The sequence below is a fragment of the Cololabis saira genome, chromosome 7 (assembly GCF_033807715.1).
Source record: "Cololabis saira isolate AMF1-May2022 chromosome 7, fColSai1.1, whole genome shotgun sequence".
Taxonomy (NCBI): Eukaryota; Metazoa; Chordata; class Actinopteri; order Beloniformes; family Belonidae; genus Cololabis; species Cololabis saira.
Window position 1 is genome coordinate 33,521,810 of NC_084593.1, and position 23,968 is coordinate 33,545,777.

Here is a 23,968-nt window from a genome sequence, read left to right on the forward strand (position 1 = left end):
AACGAAATTCTCTCCCGTTGAGTTTTCCTTTTCCCTTTAAACTAAACTAAAATAAATACTATACCTATAGTTACATTTGATTGAATAAACTATGCACTGACATAGGCGGAAATTTTGAGCCAATAAGCCTAATTGAGTAGAAAAAAGGAAAACAAACAAATAAATACCAAATCGTGTCTCTGAGCTATTAAAGGGTAAACACCAGTCATACAGGCTGCATATGCAGAATTTACACCCGACCAAGCTACACAAATACCTCAAATCTCACTCTGAGCCACGCTGCAGTAATAGACTGACAGGCAACAAAATGAGTGTGACAGATTCCAAAATCGTATTAAAGTAAATGAGAAATGCAGACTAAGAGAAAGACGCAGACGCTGAAAGAGAAGGAAACAGGATGAGAGAGGGATGGGGGAGGGATTGATCTGAGTGTTGGGGCTGGAAAACCTGACAGACTTAGTGTGACATTAAATTCCCCTTTTAAAATAAAATATCAGTTTTATCCTCCCTTCTTCCCCATGCACACACCTGAACATTTGCATCTGGCATCCAAGATGTGAAGTAGGATTAAGACCAACTCAAAGGAGGCAGATGTGTGCATAAATACAAGAGAGGAGACAAACAAAGCTGGAATTTGGTACAGAAAACAAGATTATTTCAACATATTTATTTCTTTTTTGAAATAGGTGCACTGTTCACTGTTGTAAATATTGCTTCCTATGCATTAAGTCATCCTGATACAGAGCTAGAATGTGATAGGAATGTCAATCAAACTGATGTGAGCAAGCACGGGAAACAATAAGAGAAATTAATTTGTTTTTGTAGTCTGCTGTCTGAGAGTGTCTCTTTGAGTGATGTGCCATCTGTCACAGCCACAAAGACACCGAATTGGACAATGAAAACAGATTTTTTTTCCCTCTCTTCTTTATAACGTATTTATGAAAATATAGAATGTCAGAGGGGAAACTGAGTGGGTTGTACGTAATCAAAATTTAACTGCTGTGCTGTATTGTGCATGAACTTTGCTGTCTGTATGCTTTTGAATGAGCATGCGTGTACAAGTATGTGTGACTGTGTATGCCTTTAATCAATATTCTACCTGAGCACAGCGTGCCTGGCCAGAACCCTCTGGCCAGAGATCAGCAGCGTGGTGATCATCAGTACATGTAGTACCTTGGGACCCGGCCATCAATATATGAAGCATATTTGATATCGCACCAAATTAAGCATTCTCTATCTTTCCCTTGCCTCTACTTTTGCTTTTACTTTGTTTATTGAACAACCCCTCTCCTTCCTTGTCTTATGTTCCCAGTCCAACCAAATCAGCATTAATTAAATTTACATTTCACTGTTAAATTAGCATTTGATGCAGAATTGCTACGTACTGTGTGCCAAAATAGACCACAATTAAACCCATGGGGTAGTTGTTCCTCTTCTTTTAGCCCTAATCCACCATGCCCATACTTATCACCTTGTCCCACATGTGCACTTTTAGACTGTGAAAATGATGCCCAACAATTTGCCAGTCTCCAACAGTCACCTGTTACAGCAGTGAACAAAGGTTGGCATGGGTCCTGAAAGCCCTGCAGCCAATGAGCAGCCACGTGTAATGATCGGGGCCATGCATATGGATGAGCACGGTGGTGATGTGGATGATTGACAAGAGAGATAAATAATAATAACAAGGAAGGCTAGTTGGGAAGACTCCTGTGAGACCTGGCAGAAAGGTTGTTGCCATGGCAAGCTGAAGGGAAGGAGTGCAAATCCAAAACCTTACAACGCTTCTGTTCATGAACATAATGTAGTCGGAGTGACTTTGGATTTCATGTTGGATACATGCATATACATACATGTGAATAATAATATAAATACTAATTACAACAATTGCAATAATAGTATATTAAAATATGAAAAATATGAAGAAACTCAGAGTTCAGGTTGATGAAATATACATAAAAGTAGGTGTTGGGAGAATATACAACACTGTCAGCTCTAGGATTTCTACAAGGGGCCATCAGGGGGCTACACTTCTCACAGAGGCAGCAAATAATTGTCTAACAATCTTGCACACATCCCTTTATTCCAGTTGGCAGATCGCCTATGGAAAACATAGAATCCCACGTCATGATGACAGCAGTGACCAGAAGAGAAAACCCTCCGTCATGCACAGCCACAACGTTGCTGTGTAGTGTGTAAGTCCAGGGTGTAGTGGCTGCTTCTTCTCAATTTAATGTTTGTTAAACGTGAGCTGAGTGGTGATTTATGACTCACCAGCAAACTCAGTAAAACATTCACTGCTATTAATACGTTTTTGAACATCCTATTGCTGCGGTTCAATTTAAATATTTAAGTTTCAGAAGCGTCATTCCTATTTGGCACATTTGTTTTGCCAAATAGGATGCATAAGACGGAGCTACATCAATAATATCATCATCATAGACAGATGAGTGACTGGACAGGGGTACTTAAGGGAGCCAATCAGATTCCAGCTGGTAACAATGCATTTGTGGCCTTGGCCCTAGAATCACCCATGGTATTTAATATATTACATACAAAATGTCTGCATATGGGCTGATGATGTGGTGCTGTTTCTGGTTTAAATCACTGTTGCTGCATTGTGTCAATTTAACTTTCAAATAGCTCGCCTTGCTAAATTAGGATGCACATTTAACAGGTGAGAGATTATAAGGATCACCCTGAATCATAAAATGAACAGAGATCGTTCCTAAAGTCTACTAAAAAGCCATACTAAGCCAACCAATGAGTAGTAAAAATAATGCGCACACACTGACTCATGAGGACATGCTGAGTTTAAATACGAAAGATGCTGGACACTTTTCTTTTCCCTGCATTTTTTTGTAAATTTATATGGTGCATTTGCACACAACATAAGGCAATACTAATTACAAATGAACAGCAGCAGCGCAGAGTAAGTCATTAGCCTTTCCTTTTGAAAAGAAGATGGGGTAATATAAAATACATTGGCAGACATTAAACATTAAGAAGCCACTCTGATATTCTGCAAAACAAGCCCCCAGGGCCGTATCATCTGCTGACGAGAGTTAGCTTACCACATACACCAAAAACTGGGCGTCCTCAAACAGTTAGTGATGACTCCCTCATTTCGAGCAGCAGGGTCACATGGTATATTCTAATTAAGGTGGGAAAAATGGAAATTGAGCTGATTGTCTGTGGGCTGCAAAACCATTTTTAAGGTTTTGGAACATGTTTTTGTCACTGCATTTCCTCTAGATCAACCCAGCTGAGTGAAAATGACCTTGAACATTCAGTCATAAAAAAAGGATCATGAAGAACTAGCTCCAGTGAACAGAAAAAGTTGTACAACTGATGGTGTGGCCTCAACAAGGTCCTGAATTCAACATGATGCAGTCCGTCTGAGATAACACGAACAGAAAGAACAAGCAAAGTAAATATGAGACTTTCATCTCAGAGACAACTTAATTGGGTGCTTTACATACACAAGTGCATTTGAGTTATTTTTGTTTGACTTAATGAACATTAAGTGATTGAAGAAAAAAAAAATCTATGGTTCTCCAAGAAACCTTTGCCTGACTGTTGACATTACCCACATTTTTTGGCGGGATGATTCACAAATGCTAATTAATCTGTGTTCTCCCTGCCATCAGTGACCAGCACGTTATTTCTCTATCAAAAAAAATTGTCGGAAATTGTCTAATCGTATAAATAAGAACTTAGACCAATGTTTTACAAGTGTATTCTGTGCATCACTTAGAATGTTTACGTGGACAAAAACACCCAACAGAAACTACTATGAAAATAGCAACTTTAGTCTAAACAGGGTCATAATTTATGTAAGAAATAATCAAATTAAAACATTTTGATCTATGTCATTCCACCCATCCATCCATTATCTATACCAAGTTATTTCCTTTAGGGTCACAAGGAGCTGCCTGAGCCTACCTCATCTCTCTACACTCAGGACAGGCCACCAGTCCATCACAAGGCCACATTTACAAACAGACATACACACACACTCACATTCACTCCTATGGGCAATTGAGAATTTCCGATAAGCCGAACATGAATGTTTTTGCACTGTGGGAAGAAGTTGGAGTTCCCAGAGAGACATGGGGAGGTCAATCAAATTCCACACAGAAAAGCCCCAGCTGGGATTTGTACCAGGGACCTTTTTGCTTTAAGGTAACAGTCCTAACCACTAAGCTTGAGCCACAATATCAATAGCAATATCACATCCTGTTAGAATTTTGGTGGCATTTTGTGACCCTAAATGCCGTCCAAATGAGGCAAATTTGAAATGAGTGCAAAACAGATACAAGTTATCCAAAAAGCTGGGAACAAAACACTCACATTGGTATGTGGGATCATGCTGTAACCCCAACAAATCATGTTTGGCATGGTTGCATTCAATTCTGGATTCAAGGCGGGAATAGCTGTTCCATCGAGCTCTGCACACCTGCCAAGAACCCTGACATCCGAATGTCATTGGGTGGATTTAGTGGTGAACGCGCCATTGCTAAAACATCCCTATGTTATTATCAATTAGCTCTGACTCACTGAAATCAATGTGGGGATGATCATCGTCGTGACATGAACAAAACAGAAAAGTGCTTCAACAGAACACCTCAACCATCCTGCAAATTTTCAACCAAATAGCGTTCAGAGCGAATATGAGGCTGTGCTTGTTTGATGGAATTGGAAAGCTTACGAAACCAGAAAAAGCTCATCTGCCTGGGGGAACATTGGAGGGTAGTACAGCATGTAGACAACTTAACAATTAATATACCTATCACAAAGAGCAGTTTTCTAAGATGTGCCAATTAAGCAACAAGGGAATGCAAAGTAGTCCAAGACAACTACTGTACAAGGATCGTAAGGAAAAATTGGCAAGAAAAAGACGAGGCTCCGAGAGCTTGGGGAGTATATTTGCAAGGCATTAATCTAAATGCTTAAAAACCAATACTACTTAATCCCCCTCTACTGTAAGTAAGAACTCTTTCCAACAATGTGTCTGGTTGCCAGGCCACGAGTAATGCAAAAATAACAATTGTCAGCCACTTGAAGCTGTTTTACAAATTTCCAGCAACCACCAGCATCACAGAGACAGTCTCGTCCAATGTTTTTATTGTTCAAATTTTTGAGTTTATAACAACTTGATAAGTATGAAAAACCATGCAGCCATTCCTATAACGCTGCTAATTTGATATAAACTATCACAAGTATTACAGTTTTCAATATGGAAATGCATTTGAAGTGGTGAAAGTAATGGAAACTATTAAATGCTTCAAGTTTCACTCGGGTTAAAACTTACCTAAATCTAAACACTTTTGCTCTCTAAAATAGAATTAGAAACCCAACTAAATTTTTGGAAATACGAAAGCAAAATCAAGATATTCTATGTTTATTACACTTCTTCATACTCATATACATTGTTGGGGATGATTTAATCCTTGTGCTTATTTCACTTCCCTTCAGCTGGACATAGACACAACATGGGAACACATATCATCACTTTGAAAGATAAGCTGTCACCCCGTGAAAAAGAAGCTGTGAGGGACCCTTCGAAAAATTCAAAACACCAAAGAAGACCCAACTTAAATCGATAACAGCAAGATCATGGGTGCACTCATGTTGTGATTTAAACAATACAACCGTGGAAGAAAGTGCATCTAGACAGGATGCCACAACAAAAAAAAAAGAAATCCAAGGAGCCTAGTTCTCATTTGATGCCAAACTACACAAAGAAACCAGGGCCCTTAAGCCCAAAGCACATAGGCATGATTTTTTTTTTTCTTCAAAAAAAATACAAGGTCCACAGGACCTTTCCCTTGCTGATTCTGTTGCCCACAAACAATAGCAATGGAAAGCTTTGTCAAGCTGTCAGCCCTTTAAAAGCAGACCTTTGCCAGGCTTTATGAGGCTCTACCTGTCTCACTGAGCCAACACGTATTGTTGTCTTTCATTGTTCGCTTTATCTCATTGTTATACATGATATGGTAGCGGGGTGAGTCTGATGTCTTTCTGTACTTGATGAAGCTGACCTGATATATATACACAAATGACCTCTGTTCATCAGCACTATGAATATGAGTAACAGAGAGTGTGAAAGGGAGAGATAAACTGCATGCAAATGTGAGAGTGATTTCACATGGGAAATATATTAACACACACTTATTGTTTGGATGATAAATGACACAACTGCACTGGGGCTAGAAGACAGAGGGATAACTGACATTGTCTATTTCCATGTAGCATATGCATGTTTCTATGCTGACTGCATGGAAATGAAAACAAGTGTGGAATTGCAAGGAATCATATGGAGCATGGATGAATGGTGAGAGCCCGGACTGTCTGCCAGCATTCATGGAAGTGTACATCATTTCTGAAGTGTTGATGGGCTCTAATGCAGAATAAGGAGAGCCAATCAACTCCTATCTAGCTACTCTGCCAGGGTGACACATTGTAGGAGTACTTCAAGGCCAGCGCACAACCACATTCTGCTGACAAATCATTACATTAGGCATGTCGACAGAGAAGAAAGATAACAAGATTGAGTTACAGAGTTTCAGATACATTATGAGCACCTCTCACTTCTTTTATTCTCTCCATTCTCAACATTCCCCTCCATTAATAAATTCCCATTTTGATTGTCATAATGTTTTATTTCCATACATGACATGTTAGACTAATTTCCAAGTTTAAATAAAAAAATGAATAAATACATCAAAAGTCAATGTTTCCACTTCGATGGTACAAGTCTAGTGGGCTACTAGTAACAAAAATGCCATAATCATGCAAATAGGAATTTACTCATGAATTGGTAATAATTTGATTCTGGGAGCTTCTGTATGGTGATGTTGAAAATACAGCATCTGTATTGTTGCTTGGCAACCCGTGATGTTATACAGACACCATTGTTCAGATTCTTCATATTAGATTTATTTATTTTTTTGGATGAATAAGGAGGGACTATTTATTGAGCAAGCCAGAAAAACAAAACATTTAAACTAGGGCTGTCAAACGATTATTTTTTTTAATCGCGATTAATCGCAGAATTTCAAAAGTTAATCGCGATTAATCGCATTTTGAATTGCATGTTTAAAATTCTGTTATTTCGCATTTCAAGGCAGTTTTAAGCCCATAATGTAAATCATTTCTTACCATTGTGTCTTAATTGGGAATCAAATGAACACAAAGAAAGAATTTCCTTTTTGACCTTTTGTATTTTCTTTCAAAAAAGTGCCATGTAGACCAACTTAAAACACTGTCTACTTCAAATACAGTTTTTCAAATTAAACAAAGTGCCATATAGACAGGGCTGCACATAATTATTTTGGTCTGGTGCTCAGAGGAGCCCCTGGATATGTGACTTGGGCCTCCAAAAACGCGGTGACCCGTCTCGCCGGATCGATAAAAGAGGGATGCAGGAATAAGTTATAGGCAAAACGATATTTATTCACTTATAAAGATGAATGGCTCAATATGGTCCTTTACAAAGTTAATTTATTTCAATAATTCAACTAGAATATGGTGTAACAGTTAATTTATTTCAATAATTCAACTAGAAAATGGTGTAAAAGTTAATTTATTTCAATAATTCAACTAGAATATGGTGTAAAAGTTAATTTATTTCAATAATTCAACTAGAATATGGTGTAAAAGTTAATCTATTTCAATAATTCAACTTAAAAGGTGAAACTAATATATTACCTAGTCTTATTACATTCAAAGCAAGATATGTTAAACCTTTATTTGTTATAATTTTGATGATGGAATTGTTTATTGATTTCATAAAATATTCTCTAATTTATTTTTTATTTGGGGTTTTCATAAACTTTGAGCCATAATCAGAGCAGCGTCTTGCAGGTAACTGCTGCACGCAGTGACGGACGCTGGCTGATTTATGGTTCCGCGTTGCACCAACGCAAAGCTTACGGGGTAGGATACGCGGGAGCGCGAACGTAAGGTGCGCGTCGCCACGTAACATCATGCAGCCACTTCTCGGCAAACACACGTTTTCTGTTTCTATCCACGGGTAGTGGTTCAGTTTGGCGTCTCTTTGTAGTTGGTGGTGGTGGAAGTTTACTTTAGGAAACAGCAAACATGGCGCTACAGAGGAGTCTTCTTCTTCTTGAGGTTTATTGGCGGTTGGCATCCAGTTTTTTCCGGTGCATTACCGCCCTCTTCTGGATCATTACAGAAGAGTCGACTACGGGTGAGTAGAAGGGACAAGGTTTGCGATTAAAATGCGATTAAAAAAAAATAACGCATTATGGATTGCATTAATCTAATCGCGATTAACGCGTTAACGCTGACAGCCCTAATTTAAACACAAAAAAGTATTTGCAGAGTTCCTCCTACTCTATATGGTGACTGCACAAGTATACCAACCAGGCACCATTATCAAGGTTTGTAATAAAGTAAACTTACAGATTTTGTTCACGATACAAACATGGGAACAGTAAATGGAAAATTAAAACCAAATAATCTTCTTCAAACCAACCAGCCACTTTAAAAACACCATCAACATGTATATATAGAACCACTGAAGGACATTATACAGAAAACATTGAACACTATGTTGAAACACTGAAGTTTCCAAGAGCATGGATAGTGCTACTCTGTCTTTAAAATCAATTTTGCTTTAAGACTGTATAATCTCAAAGATTTCAATGAGGATTCAAGCACTCTGCTACCATATATTGTACATATAGGTAGCAGCTACAGTCTGTGTTTAATCCCTGGATCCACTGCTGCTTCATCACTGCCCCACTTTGATACAATTGGTGACATTTTCATTCCAATACCCCTATGTATTTAACAACTACTCGTGACTTCATCGTCAGTGGTTTATTTACACAATATACTGTATTTAAATCCCCTTTTATTCAATTGCAAATTAATCCAGAGTGTTTTCTTGATAATATTTTAGGTCTATACATTCACCCACTCCCTCTAAGATTAGAACGATGGTTAATGCATTGTTTTATTTATTTTTTATTTGCCAAGCCCCATCATTTTTTCTCTGGATGTGTGTGCATCTGTCTGTGTGGATAAATTGTGATTGGCGTGTGGCTGAAAGTGGGTGGTGTGGAGTGATTAATCAGCATAATGAGTGTAGATGAGCACTGTGCAGATGGAGCACATACTCAGGACTGTGTCACCCAGCAGGAGGTCCCTTCGCTCCCATTCAGTGTCTGCATTGTTGTTACTATGGCTGGAGATGTATTTCGCTGGCATTTGTTGCTTTCTTTCCTGCCTAATTACTAGGATTACCTGAGTTTGTAAAAGGCAATATTTCTGTGTAAATAGGAATTATTTCATTTTCTTTTGTATCTCCTAATTCCGACCATGAATCTTGCAAACTTGTGTGTCACAATTATGTGGGTTTTTAAAAATAATAATAATAATAATTGTGAAAGCTTGTAAACTAACAATATCAGTAGCTAAGGTGTGCCTGGAGTGTAGCACAATCAATATTTCATGAATCGGTCATTATATGGGTGATACAGCCTTCTAAAAAATTGCTGTTGAGCATACTTATTTCCAGATTTTGTTGTAAATATAAACAAGATAGGTTGAAGTATTCACCTACTTGCAGCTGAGTACAATAACAGTAAGTAGAACTATAAAAGATATATATAATTCAGATATTTCTGGTTTTAAGGATAATTTAAACTAAGTATGTTTGTTACAAATAGCATGCTATATCTAAATGTAACACAGTCTACATCAGTGATCTTCAGTTCAGGGCCTCGGGACCCCCTGCAGTCCATGTTTTAGATGTCTCTCTGCTCAAACACAACTGACTGGATCAACAGTAAAGCTTGTCCTTAATGTCTACAGTACTGTCAATGACTCATTGATTTTCAACCAGGCGTGTTCATCCTTTTTTTTTCTTCTTCTTGTTCCGCCCCTTTTATATTGATCCCTTTGCTAATGTTCAGCCAAGTGCATTTGATTAGATGCACCTGGTTGTTTCTCACTCTGTCAGTTCATATAATAATAAGCATTCTTGTTACAAATAACGAGGAAGCTGAAAGAGTGTACTTAGTCTTTTTATACACCCTGTCCACATGTTCCTTCCTTTTTGTGAATAAACAATGAAACAGAGTAATATGTCATGTTTAGCCTGTAATCATGTACTGTACCCCTTTTTTATGCCTGTTAACAATAAGCTTCATTTTGATCATGTCTAAATACATAAACTATTGGCGCTGAAGACGATTTACTTTCTTTTTCACTTTTTCTCATACATAGTGCATTGGATGTAAACGTCTCAGTGACACTGCCAGGTGCAGGACCTTCTACACTGATAAGTTAACTCACTTGGTCCCGCCAGCTCCCCTCAGACTTTGTGACATTCGCTTGGCTCCCACATGGTTTTTGCTGACTCACACACTTGCTCTTATAAGCCAGGCTCTTTGTTAGAATCCACACTGTCCTCCTTCACATGTACTAAAGAGGGGAATGGGGGAGGTATAGGCAACAATAGGAATCCTTTCAAACAGGATGACCTGCCACTTGCATGTGGGAACAAACTTTCTGTAACTGACCTTAGTTATACTCTTAACACTCTTAAATTCAATTCAATTTATTTCATTAACTTTTGTTTAATCCGTAAAACATCATAATGTTGCAGATAGGAAATCATAGTGTTTAGTTTTTCACAGTCATTTGTTCTGACGCATTAGATAAAAATTGTCTATTTTTCTCATTTGTAGTTCATAGTTGGACCGCAAACGCTAGACTATCTGGGGTTTATTTGCATAGGTCACCTCTTTTTCTTATGTACTTCTTCTTACCCATTTCTGCTGAGCATTTGTTTATAGACATTTTCCCAGTTTCCCAGATCTAACAAAGTTGAATAGTGGCCTAACTAACGATTTGAGTAATTGTTAATCCAGTAGGCTATTGTTGAGCTTCAACGGTGTATTGTTAGCTGTAATCTGATCAAGGTCAGTTTAATGGCAGCTGCTTGATGGTGGATAGCGTCCCTCTTTTCCCTGTAACTCAAGCAGCTTACTTTATGCCAGTCCAGCCGTGCGCCTGGTGCTCTGGGTAATGAGGGCTTGGTGGGGATCGGCACGGGGGACGCAACTCTGCTGCTGGCAGATACAGACTACTGAAAGGCTGAAGGTGGAAAAAGGTCAACACCTTAACTTCCTTTCTCTTTCACAAAGCAGAGGGGGGTATGCCATCTCATAATGTACACTTTGTACTTTGTGCAAGATTACCAGCCTATTAAAGGTTATCGGAGCTCAAAATAATAGCCCTGCAGGGCAGCTCTTTGGATGGGCCCCATCTAAATATATATTGCTTCTCTGCCTGACACCAGTGTCTGTGTTCGAAATAGTGTAAAAGAAGCACACTAGCTGATGTACACGCCTTCGGTGATAAGCTAGAATACATAGAAGGAAGAAAGTAAAACTAGTAGGAACTATCTTTTTACAACTCTGATTGTACAAAAATAAACACCACCTCGTACGAAACGATGCAGTGAGTACAATGCATCACTGCCAGGATTTTATTAAAATCAAATCTTCCATTTGATTCCAACCCCTGCAGTCTACACCTCCTACTGATAAAATAATACACAAAGAGAAGTCAGCGTAACAGGTTTAGTCACAAGGACAATGCAAGAATTATTAGAGAAAATTGAGTCTAATAATGCCAAGTGATGCATCTTCCACAGAGATGCACCTGCCCTGTTCTCAATTAATGTTTTGTGAGACTAAATAAATAAATAAATATATAAACTAAATGGGAACAAAAATAAGTAGCCTTTAGGAGGCTCATCAATCACGGTTTAAGACAAAGGCAAGAGCGAGGAAGGGTGGAGCTGAAGAGACTTTGCCAAGCCATGCCCTTCATCATCCATTATGAGAGAATGAATTGGGGGTGGAGGGTGGAGGGGTGGAAGGGGGGGTCATCTCTGTGGTCCAGATGAGGATAAAAAGACTGACTTGTGTCCAAAACAACCCAGAGCAGGTTTTAAAATGGGGTCACCAATCTCCCGCCACACAGATAAATCCAAAAATGTATTTTTTACATGAACACGCAGGGAAATGATTTTCTTTCTTTCACGTTGTTCCATGCCTTCCGCACACACATAATATGCGCATATGCGTGTGCAGATGTATGTAAAAAAATCTGTCTTACCTGGATGAGTGATTCGCCCAGTCTCTCCTCATCAACCTGCAGCACGATGTCCCGGATCTCTTCATAAGGCAGGCGGAACGAGCCCAAGAAAATTGCTGTTGTGATGTAGAGAGAACAGAGTCATTTCCTCTTCCTTTTTATTAGACTGTGGAGTTCAAAGAATATTTCATAGCTCATTGCCCCTCTGACAAAATGACCATAGACTTTTTTTTTGCCACTTAGAAAAACTTTGTCGCCCTGATATAAAAATTTAAAAGAAAGTCACTGAGCTCCACCCGTGTGTGTTTTAGCCCATTTATTTTTTAAAATAGAGATGTAACAGTCGTAGCTGGACTATGTGTCATCTGGAAAAGCAAGGTGTTTTTGTTTGGGTGAATACAAAGGGGCACGCTGAATTCGCCTCGGGGGGAACGCCTCGTGGATGCTTCAGAGTCCAGGTGGGCTGCCTACTTTGGAAATTGGAGCTGATGGTGTATCCAGGTGGAAGTCACAGGTGGAGTTTTGGTAATGAGTTGGAGTGGAGTCGCTCAACAGCTGCTGTACGACTGTAGCAGTGGGACCTGATGTCTGTATTTCACGTGTTAAAACGGAGGGGGTGGCACTTTTTTTCTTCTTTTTCCCCCTCACAGCCTTGTTCTGTTTATTACACAGACTTTCAAGTGAATTTACTTTCTGTGTTGTTATGACATAACACAAACATGAACTTCCTCTCTTCACCGCACTCCGTTTACTTCACTATATTTTGGTGTTGCATCAATGTTGGAGGCCACCAGCCTGGACGTGTTAAGTTATTTCCTTGTTAAACGTGAACCCCACTGCACCAAAAACGGGTAAAGTGGTGTGGGTGTATGTTTTTTTAGCAGAGATTCTACAGTGTAGAGAGACTTTGGTGTGCCCTTAAGCAAAAAAGAAATCTGGGCCTGCACATCCACCCACTAGGATCAGTTGTCTCGGATGCCGCTCAGAAGCACCAGGATGTGTTTGTGGCTTTGGGACCAAGGGGGAGAGGAGAGTATTAAAGCATAACCCTAAGACATGCTAGTATAACATACACACACAACAACAACAAAAAGCAATTGTTTTTCTTTAACTATTTCTGAACACTGAAGCTCTGTTTCACTGTAGTTGATACAACGACAGATTATTCTGTGTTCTTTAAATGTGTTTCAACTACATTTCCTTTGGAAATCCATGAGATGATACAACACATTTAATAGTTTTAGAAGACTGCCTATGGATAGTCTTCTTGGGATAGTTTATCGTAGCTAAAACCACCGCCTTCTCATATGTCTGTTCAAGTCGACTACCGAAAGTCGCGCAATCTACTGCAAATAGACACCAAAACAGCGAACAGGTCGGCATTTACAAATGTATGTAAATATCAGCATGAAATAAGAGCCCGATAAACAGATCGCAGTCTCCAAAAGTCAACTTGTACAGACTTATCACAAGGTGATATACGAGGTGAGATAAAACACTGTCTGTAAAAACAAGATTTTTTTATAAACTTTCTGAACAATTCAAAAGTTAAAATTACTTTGATCTGTAGGGGCTGTTTACAACTGTTTATATAGTCGTCTCTGTACTACATCAGCTAACCGTGTATCAGCCACATGTACAAAGAACACTAATGTCTCCAGCTAACGGATGATTACAACTATTATATATTTTCTTTCATGTTATATTGACAACATATCTGTGCCTTTCCCTTCTCGGTTCTTTATCCTCTATTTCCTATCTCCATTTTCCTGCTCTACCTACCGCAGGAGGGTCCCTCCTTATGTACCAGGTCCTGCTCAAGGTTTCTTCCCTCCTAAAGAGGAGTTTTTCCCTTCCACTGTTTGGCTTAAGGTCTTTCTCCCACTAGGGTAGGTTTTATCTGCCATTGTTTATGTAATAATTGCTCAGGGGGTCATGCTCTGGGTCTCTGGGAAAGCCCTTAGAGACAACTTGTATAGTAATAGACGCTACATGAGCAAAATCTAATTGAATTCAATGCATATTTAATAATTTGAACATACTATAGAAAAAGAAAAAGTCACATTTCATAATAGTATTTCATAATAATATTTTTTTTTCTTTTTCAGCCCTCAGTTCCTTTCGAAAATGCTTAAAAACAAATCCCTTTGGCGGTGTTTGAGACGATGACACGTTCTGCGTGTCTTCTACTCCATTATCATGGCTCTGGATATCAGGAAAGGAATCAGTAAAATAACGTAATCATTTTTAATGGGGCGATGTTAATGCAATTGCACGAGGAAATATGTGTTGTCATTAAATACAGAGCTGTTCTTGCTCGCTTTTGGGAAGAGTCATTATGTCTTTACATTGCCAAACGTCCACATACTTAAACAAAACCCCAAGATTCAACATCCGTCGAGGGTCTTGCAGTTCATCAACATAGAGTAAACTTAACCAGAATGTATTGTTTTTTAGTATTTCATGACTTCTGTAAAGTCGGCAAATGCAATTTGTGCTATCTGGGGCCGAGCAACAAGTCAAGCAGCCACATGCAGCTTACAGACAGTGTCAGAGGAAGATTTCTGCAGTCAGATAGACACAGTTTATCTGAAGCCGCTGTGCATAATCACTATACCTGGATACATAAAGACGCGCTGACATCACAATCACTCATGTCATCCCACTACCTATCCCTGTCACCGAACCTTTGCATCAGAATTGAAAAGGGAGCTTGGTGGGTTCAGCGACAGGCAGTGAAGATGATCCATGATGTTGTAGTGAGTGTCAAGGCGACTCCGGAGAGCAGTGCTGTAGTGTACAATAGCATGCCTCCCACTGGTTTCAACACTATTTTTATTTATTTATTTATTTGCTTCCTGACAAATTCAAACCCCATTTGCTGGATTGGTAATCATATGTGGCAGTGACAGCTATCGACACTGCTGCAGCTCGTGCACACACTCACTCACACACAGATGCTTCTGTGTATCGTCCTTATGTTAACACGCCCCACCCTGATACCTCACCGCCATGGACAGGAAATATAAGAGGAAGCTTGATGAGTAGAGTAAATGTACACGCAATAGCAAAACGTGAGTGATGCGCGGGCTGATCCGAAGCGAGTGGCCGACCGCGTTCGCCTGCGGTCGCCTGCAGTCACCGCAGGTAACGAGTCAGACAAAAATATGCATAATGATATACGGATCAGGTTCTTTGGAATAATTACTGGACCTTGAAAATTAATATTTAAACACTATTTTATAGCAAAAATGGGAACGCTATATGTCATATATACTAAGGCATCCTTGGCTGATTGACACAAAGATGCAGCACGAGCTTTCCACGCAGGCGTAGGCGTGCATGACACGAGGCAGGTGATGGAGACGGTCAGGGAAAGGTTGAAGACGGTCAGGGAAAGGTTGGAGATGGTCAGGGAAAGGTTGGAGATGGTCAGGGAAAGGTTGAAGACGGGGGAATTGAAAACAAAAAAAGATACAAGGATAGAAAAAGTAAAGTCTAGGAAAAATTTGAGGAACTAGTCAATCAAGATCAAATTTCTTGCTCTAATGGATCATTGATGTTTGAACGTCAGCTGTCGTGTTTCAAACCTACCCCCGATCACTGCAATACATATATTATCATTAAAAGTTTACTGTAGTCCAATAAGGCTCTTTGAGGTTTAAAAAATACATACACAGAGCTTTGAGCTTCTTTAAAAGTCAAGTCACCCCTGTCACACATGTTGAGTCACAAAAAGTGAAAGTAATTCACTATACTCACATGGAGGGCTGCTAAATGTATATGGTGCCACCTGCTGATTTATGGTGCTCGTTGGTGTTTGACAAATATATGTATTGTGGATAATAACAATTGTATTTCTTATGTAAAACAAAAAAGCGAATGCTTGAAAGGAATACTTAAACTACGGGTGTTTGACACACAGATACTGGCCCAATGTAATCAAAACCGATAAATGCATCTACTCACACAGATTCTGAGCAGTCTTGGCATCCAAGATACGAAGTTCTTTCGCCTTCTTCTTAAACTGTGGTACTCTGTCGTCGGTCTCATCTTTCACATCTTTTCTCACTGCGGGAAAAAGAACAACATTTATTTGAGTTATAAAGATGCATGTTACTTTGATACTTTGAAATGGCATGTTATGTAGCGAAACTGCAAAGCATACTTCCTACTCAGTTTGTCTGAAAGCCCACCTGCTCATCTACAGATCAGAAGTTCAATGCTTTGAAAGAAGAATCGCAGTACAAAGGAAAGAGTTTAATATTTTACAATAAAGAGTAGCAATACGAGAAAGGAGATTCTTCAGATCCTTCCCTCTCCCCCAATGGTTTTTGAGAGGAAGCACACTTTGTTGCTAATCATCACAACTGTTGTGTTTAAGCCCAAGGTGGAAGTCTCATAGGAAATCTAGAACAAACAATCTGCTCCCTTAGTGCTGGCTTGCATATTTGAAGAAAGAAACAAGGAGGCAACATCTCTTGGGCAGCTGGAAGGAGCAGTGCTTAAGGCTCCTAGCTACTTCTACTGTCTGCTGTCAGAACATGACATCAGGGATGCGGTTGTTTACTGTATTAAGTTGTGCTAAATTGGTGTAGGTTTAAACTAATGCCAGGGATGGTATTGCAGCTTGAGTTTCCTTTCAGAACATTACGACATTCCTTTAGGCACTTAGAGAGTTTAGACATTTGACTTTGTACACAATGAGAACTCAAAGTATAACAAGCTGTAAACACACACATCAGCCGAGAGCATTTTTATAGTGATAGGATGAAAGTTAGGACTTGAGAATTCATGAACTGATCCTAGTAGATGTTGCCTACCATTTAATGATTAAAGTAGATATATTTTACTTGTACTGTTTATAGCAGCTGGTTTTAGGGCATGGAGTTAGTCTCCAACCCCCTCTTCAGAAGTGTTTTTTTCCCTCTGTTTTAAAACATTATACTTCCCATTACCAAGGTACAGCAAATGCAGCATGAGAGGAAGTCGGCATAATTTCAGATCTAAAAAGCCAGTTTCCTTGATCCTTGAGGCACCCAAACGTATGCTTTCAAGCCAAGAAAAGGGTATTTTAAACATGATATGCCCTCTTTAAATGATGGAGCACGGCCAGTGGATTCAGCAAGTCATAATAAGATAAAAGTGGCAGGCTACGTTATAAATGCCAATGTTTTCATTCAGACTTTGCCAGGACTTGGACTTTGCATACACAATCATTGTGATTATCCACAAAATAAATTGATCATTGAACCAGTATAATCAGGCAAAAAGGGGGAACAAAGATGATTACTGATGTAGTATAGATAGAAGATTAAAACCACTGCCAGTTGACACGAGTAGCAATAATTCTGTCTTTAAAATGCAATGTTCTGCATTAGCACACTTAAAGGAAACCATGAGACCTCACATTGATGTGGATATTGCTTTGACAGCAACCCTTGCATCGTTCTTGTAGATCAAGCACATGCTCCATGGCAACGGTTCTCCCTGACAGTAGAGGCTTCAATGCTTTTGTTCTTTAACTTGCTTCTGGGCAAATAATGTTGTGCGATTAGAAGCAAAAAGCCTAATGCATTGAATTCGATTCCAAACATCTCAAACTCTGTTGAATGAAATCAAACATTTATGTCGGTGTGTCAGAGCTATTGCTCTCCATACAAGATCTGCTTCCCAACTCAGGTGACCAGAAAGGATCCACGGCCACCGTTCTGCATCAGACATTGCCAGATGTCCTGTGTACGTGTGGGAATGTACCAAAGCTGTTTCGTGACACAATATTGGCCAGTTGGTTTCCGTGATCAAATGAAAGCAAAGCAAGCCTACATCCAGGAGATGCCTTTGATTTTACATGACTAACACATGGCGTTATTCCAAACCCACTAAAGCCTACAACAACCCAAAAGATGAAGAACCTCATTAATTAAAAACAAACAAAAAATAAATAAATGAAAACAATATAACATCCAAAAACTCTGTCTCATACATTATGAATCAGCTGGCAGTAAGGAAGTGTTCTGTTTGTCTTACGTGGCAAGAGACTTAGACAAAAAAAAAAGGATTAGGAAGCCAATAAAAATAAAGAACACACGGACACATAAATCTTTCTCCCAGAGTACTCCAAATACAAAGAGCAACTTGAACTGAAGCAGGGAATTTGGCTTCTTCTTGTACCAAACTGTTCCATAAAACCTCTATTATCTATTCTATCGACTGCCACTTTAATCTCTAACCGGAGTAACTTAGAGTCTCAGCAGGGCGCCCTCAGCTCTCTGGTCAGCCCTGTTTGCCCTTGCCTTTAGGGCTCCATGATTTATAAAGTTAAACAGAAAAAGAGTGCCTTTAAAAATTTGAAATGGGTGCCTTTCTTTCCCGGGCCATCCCGTAAAGCTCAGAGCTCTCCTGCAGGGTATTGAGTGGTGGCGTGTTTCCTCTGAGAGCTGCATATGGACCGACGGGCCCTGGAGGGATTCACACATCCGAGCTGCCACGCTAGTCAGAGTCCCAGGTGTGTGGGGAGGATGAGAATAGGTGGCACATGTCCAGATGACTGACCGCAAAAATAAAGTTTTATAAATGAACCCAAAAGCACAGATGTTCTCTATTAGTTAGAAAGAAAAAAAAAACCCTTCCCTTCTATTTGGGTTGAGATTTGGAAGTTTTCTGTTTCTCTTGTAAACTAAAGTGAAACTTTGGGGATGTGTGTTCATTCAAGTGCTTTTTTTTCCAGCCAAGAAAGCTTAACCTGTCCAACAGAGCAGGTCCACAACAGCTGATCCAAGTCCTTGCCAATATTTATACGTGTTTTACTAGTTGCCCACTGGCTAAAATATAATACTGGGACAACAATGCAATCCTTTGTGTAAAGAGTTATATTTGTCCGTGGGATCTTTCTAGAAACCACTCAGTGGAGAGCCATTTGTGATAGGAACAATGTAGGAGTGTTTCTGGCAGGTTTTCCTTGAAGCCTCAGTGTATAATAGAGTCTTTTTGCATGGATATATTATTTCTGTGTCAGGCTGTCAAATGAAAACACAGTGATAACGAAATCTTAATTGCAAGCAAATGCAAGCGGCACAATAATATATTTACTTCTCCTGTGTGGAATGACACAAAAGGCTGTAAAAAAAAAAGAGATAAAAAGATTTGTTTCGAGAAAAAAAATTATCTTAAAATAAGAACAATTCCTTCAAAGTACTTCATCTCATTGTCATATATAGGGCTCAATTTCCACATAGCAGGTTATGGGGCCAGATGAACCTAAGTGTCAAATGTGTTTGACACGACTCGTGCAATGTACGTTTCACAAAGATAAATATTTACAATTAAGACATAAACTTTAAAATCTCAGTTATTTGTTGTAGCCATTGCTTTTGACATAGTGGAAATGAACACAGAGAAAATCCTCTATCACAAGCAAGTCAACTAAACTGCACGGAGAAAAGCCTCTGGTGAGAACAGTTGTTAGAAACCGCAATAACTGTGGGGGAGTTAAAGATTGATCGATGCCAAAGGGAGTACCAAATTGTTAGTTTTCAATGAAAACATACATGAATGTTTGAGCAAAATAACAATTTTAGTTTATCATGGATGACTTGGCATCCGTTCTCTGTGGGTCTTGGACTGACATATACCCTTGGGAAGGTCTGTGATGACAAGACTTCTCCAACACTTGGACATCCAGTCTGTTTGTTGGCCCAGAACCACCATGCTGGTTGCCTTCCATCCGATATCTCCCTCAAGACATCCATTAAACCCAGGGCATTACAAAGCTAAATACTACCACATGTTCACTTCCGGACACAGATCATCCGGCTGAGCCCCACCACCGAACACCAGAAAATGAGCCGGCCTTGAAGAGAAATAACAGAAAAACCGCGGACGAAAAGTGTTCAACAAACATATTTAAAGGCAAAGGAACACAGAGTGGAACAGACGATTTAGAGTCTGGTCCTCAACAAGGCAATTTTTTCCTTCAAATGTGCAATCTGCCTGCAAACATGGGCCCTGTCCTCCATCTCAGGGACTCAGAGTGAGGATTTGGCTACTGGAAAGCTGCCAGTCCGTCTAAAGGAGTTGGATTCTGAAAAGAAGTCACTGGCCTCAGCGACAAAAAACAGAAAAATACAATTTCCAAAGAACTGCTATTCACTTAAGGCTTAAAATATTTCTCTTCTTCATTTTAACATCCACTTTGGCAAATCAGCAACATTTAATGGGATGTTAAAAACGTATAACCCTACAACTTTAGCCTACTATCACTACTTGGTATTCAACTGGTATACATTTTATGAATGAATAATAAATACACGTCTCCTGATGAAATGTGGGAGAAAGTATTTCTTCTGGCAGATATTTCAGAAGTGGTCCCCGTGTCAAGGTGGAATGGGGAGTCAGGAGCGTGGGAGCTCTCTACTTTGCAATGATCATCGTGGCTAATGATGAGGAAAAGTGTGGGAAGCGGCTGATGATAATGATGGAAACCGCAGATTCATGGTACTGTATGTTACGGTGTTAGTTTGACCACACTTGTGAGTAAAACACACGTCTAACAAAGATATACAAGTCAGCGTTTAAGCTGTGACTGTTATCAGTCCTCCCCTTAAAAGCATCTGGATTTGTTTTTCCAAGATGAATAAAAGTTGTGTGTACAGGAAACAGGATAAGTCCCACAGAGTAACACTCTGACCTGTAGCCAGTAATGTCTTCAGTATGCAGAGGGAGAGGCACAGCCCACGGTGGAAGGTACACAGCTGGCCTTGGAGTGGAGCCCAGTGAGAAAAATGCCTCCTCTTCTAATTGAGACAGCACAGATCTCCCTTAGAAACCTTGTCCAGACTTCTGGAGAAGGTTTCCAGGACGCAGTTAATGTTTCAAGTGAAATCAGCGCTTTTCTGTCAAAGCACACGAATCACGGCGTCGTTGGGGTTATGATTGGACATGACGTGCTTGACTTTTTTTAGTTCTTTTCGTATGTGTGAGTGATTTTTATTTGAGACTTTTTCTTGGTTCAATTTAAGGTCTTGGTTTAAGCCATGATTTGAACATGTCTAAACCAACAATGAACCACATTAAAAAAACACTCCCGATTCTGTTTTGAATAGTTTTCTGACTCACATTTTTTGATACCTCTCTGAAAACATTAGGTCATTTTATTTATTTTTAGACCGATTGGATCTATTATTTTGAACTTTTTTAAATGTATAAATCTTTTTTATAAATATTATTCTGATTCTGGGGGTGGTGCAGAAGTCTCAGAAAGGTATTGTCAAATATGCGACATCAGGCATCAAAAGGTCATGAGGGGGAGGAGCAAGAGTGAATAGAATGAGCTTAACCAAGAAAAACGTGTGGCATAATACAGCCTTTTAATAAGGATATTCAATCCGTCCACATCTACACATGACTATTTTTCTCTCTGTTAAAGGCAGGGAGTCCAGCCTGGCTCCGACTCTTAAATTGGTCAGGGAAACACGGTCCAGGGGGCAGCAAATGGATTGAGCCTGACAGCCAACCAGTTCTAGGAAACCATTTCCTGGTTGTGCCAAAGCGGCCTGTCGTGACCCAGTGCACTCAAACGCTGGTGGGAAGGCATGAGCTGACGGTACAATCGGCTGCACCACGTGCCTGTTAAAACGCCGCTGTTCAGTCCAACCCTATCCATCCAGGGGAAAACATTAGAGCTGGCCCTGTCTCGCTGTGAGGGGACGTAGAAGAGAGATTTAAGGCTACGGCTCTTCCCCGGATAACTGACAGTATTAGTTAGGCCCCTGTGGTCTTTATTATTGATTGATATTCAGATATCTGTCCAGCCTAGTTTAGTGCTTAGGAACTGAAAGCAGAATGCACTTTGACAATAACTAATAACCCACCAATTCAAAGAGTAAAGAGCAATTTCTCCTTCCTGATTTGCATGGTGGCTGGCGAACAACACTGTGGTTAAATTTCCACACTCGGGTGGCATAAAATAGTGCAGCGAACCACAGGAGTCGTCCCTTGGGGTCGTCCTTTTAGACTGGAAACTATTTATGCAGCAAAGCCTCATGGGACAGTTAATGTTTCTGTTTTGGTCATCAGTTTAGTTGTGTTTTAACCCGCAAGGCAGCTGTTTTATGTTCAGAATGTCAGCTGAGGACAATGTATTGATTAGGTTAAAAAGTTACCACCGTGACAAAGGTTCTTGCTTCAATTAGTGACTTTTGTCAATGTCCAATGTTCAGTGAGTGAAAGTGACTTCCAGAAAACTCGATGTGCTTAGTTGGGAAAGGGTGCATTACGTATATTATACTTAAGTCCAGCAAATTGGTATTTTTATCACTTCTCCAAAAATGTAACAAACCCTTGTGTCTGGGGAAAAGGGTGAAAAAAATGGAAAAACTGCAGCATAAAGGGGTGTCAAACAAGGAAAAGACATCCGTGCTTATGTTTTATTTTTTAAGAAATGTGCTCAAGTATTATCTCTTCTTCCTGTGAAGGTTAACCGATAGGTTGATCCAATTTGTCTACTGAGGCATGAAAGGACTTAAGAAATACTTCACATTTATGTGCTGGAAAATGTCAAGGTTTGCCGAGAGATGAGGACGAGAGGAAGGGGAAATGACTTTTTCTCTTGGTAGCAGCTTGACTTCATGCTTGTTAGCAGCAATAGGTTTATCCATGGCAATCAACGCGAGGACAGATATGTGCAGCGTTATTCTAAGTGCTGAATGGCGTTAAAGACAGCTGGTGCTGCATCTGTCACCAAAAGACAGTGTCCTTTCCATAATCCAAAATGCAACTAATTTAAGAAAAAAAAAATAAGTTTGTTCCCACATTGATGGAAGCTTTAAAAGGTGGCATCGTGTGACTTTGTCATGACTATTCTTAATACAACCGCAGAGAAGCAGGTCTTTGTGACATGACGGTGTCAAAGCGGACGAGACATGATTAAAACGTACACCGTGTAGCTTGTAGAGATGGAATTAAACCATGGAAAGGATAAGGAGAGGAACTGCGTTTAATAGACTTCAAGTCTCTCTCTTTCTTTTAGTCAGTGTTGTTATTAATAAACATGAAACGGTCGCTTTTAATTTCTCTTATGTTAAATGATACCAACATGTCTCTCAGTTGACAACATTGTACCGTGACAACGAACGCCAATGCTGTTTTTATTTTGTTGCGTTTTATATGGATCTTAACATTTGATGTCATTTCAACCACATTAATGACAAAAAGAAATGGTTTAGCAACATGTAATAACGTGAGAGTGTGACAGACAGAAAAAAACAGGAGCGATCAGAAGAACGCTGCACTTGGCACTTAAAAAGCATCATTAATAGATGCAAAATTAGATTTTCAAATGGCATTATTGTATAAGGATATAACACAAAACAAAAGCAAACAAAGACAAATACAAAAAAATATATATATATATAAAAATATCCCCCAAAGTGTAAATACGGACACATAAAAATGGACTCATAATGACTAAATGACTGTGAAAAAGCAGATTGTTGTAGTTATGTATCCTTTTATTATGTTCAAATCTGGCCTCTTAGAGTACAGGCTGTCAAGAACACCATAAAAATGGACAAAAACTCTCTTTTATTAGCAGAACAACAGAAAGCAAATAAGTCAAATATGGTGTAAAGAGTGATAATGACATACGTGCACTAATTCTGTTGAGATCCAGAACAGAACAGAATGAAAAGCAGGGTTTTGTTTGTAAGTGTGCAGACCTGATAAATCACGTAGCAAAAATGTAACTGCTTTTTTGACTGCAGCAGAATTAGGGCTGCCCATGGTGTTTGGGGCAAAAATCGTTTAAGAGCAGCCCACCTCTTAGTGG

At 39.5% G+C, this 23,968-nt stretch overlaps 1 protein-coding gene across 6 annotated transcripts in view; it reads right to left on the reverse strand.

Moving 5' to 3' along the window:
• The window catches only part of diaph2 (diaphanous-related formin 2), a 372,049-nt gene that overhangs the window by 148,874 nt on the left and 199,207 nt on the right, over nt 1-23,968 (reverse strand). For all 6 annotated transcript variants that reach the window (XM_061725705.1, XM_061725706.1, XM_061725707.1 and 3 more), the window contains 2 exons: nt 16,111-16,212; nt 12,163-12,257 (listed from right to left, as the gene is read on the reverse strand). In XM_061725705.1, the coding sequence (XP_061581689.1) occupies nt 12,163-12,257; nt 16,111-16,212 (197 nt within the window). The remainder of the gene's footprint in view (nt 1-12,162; nt 12,258-16,110; nt 16,213-23,968) is intronic.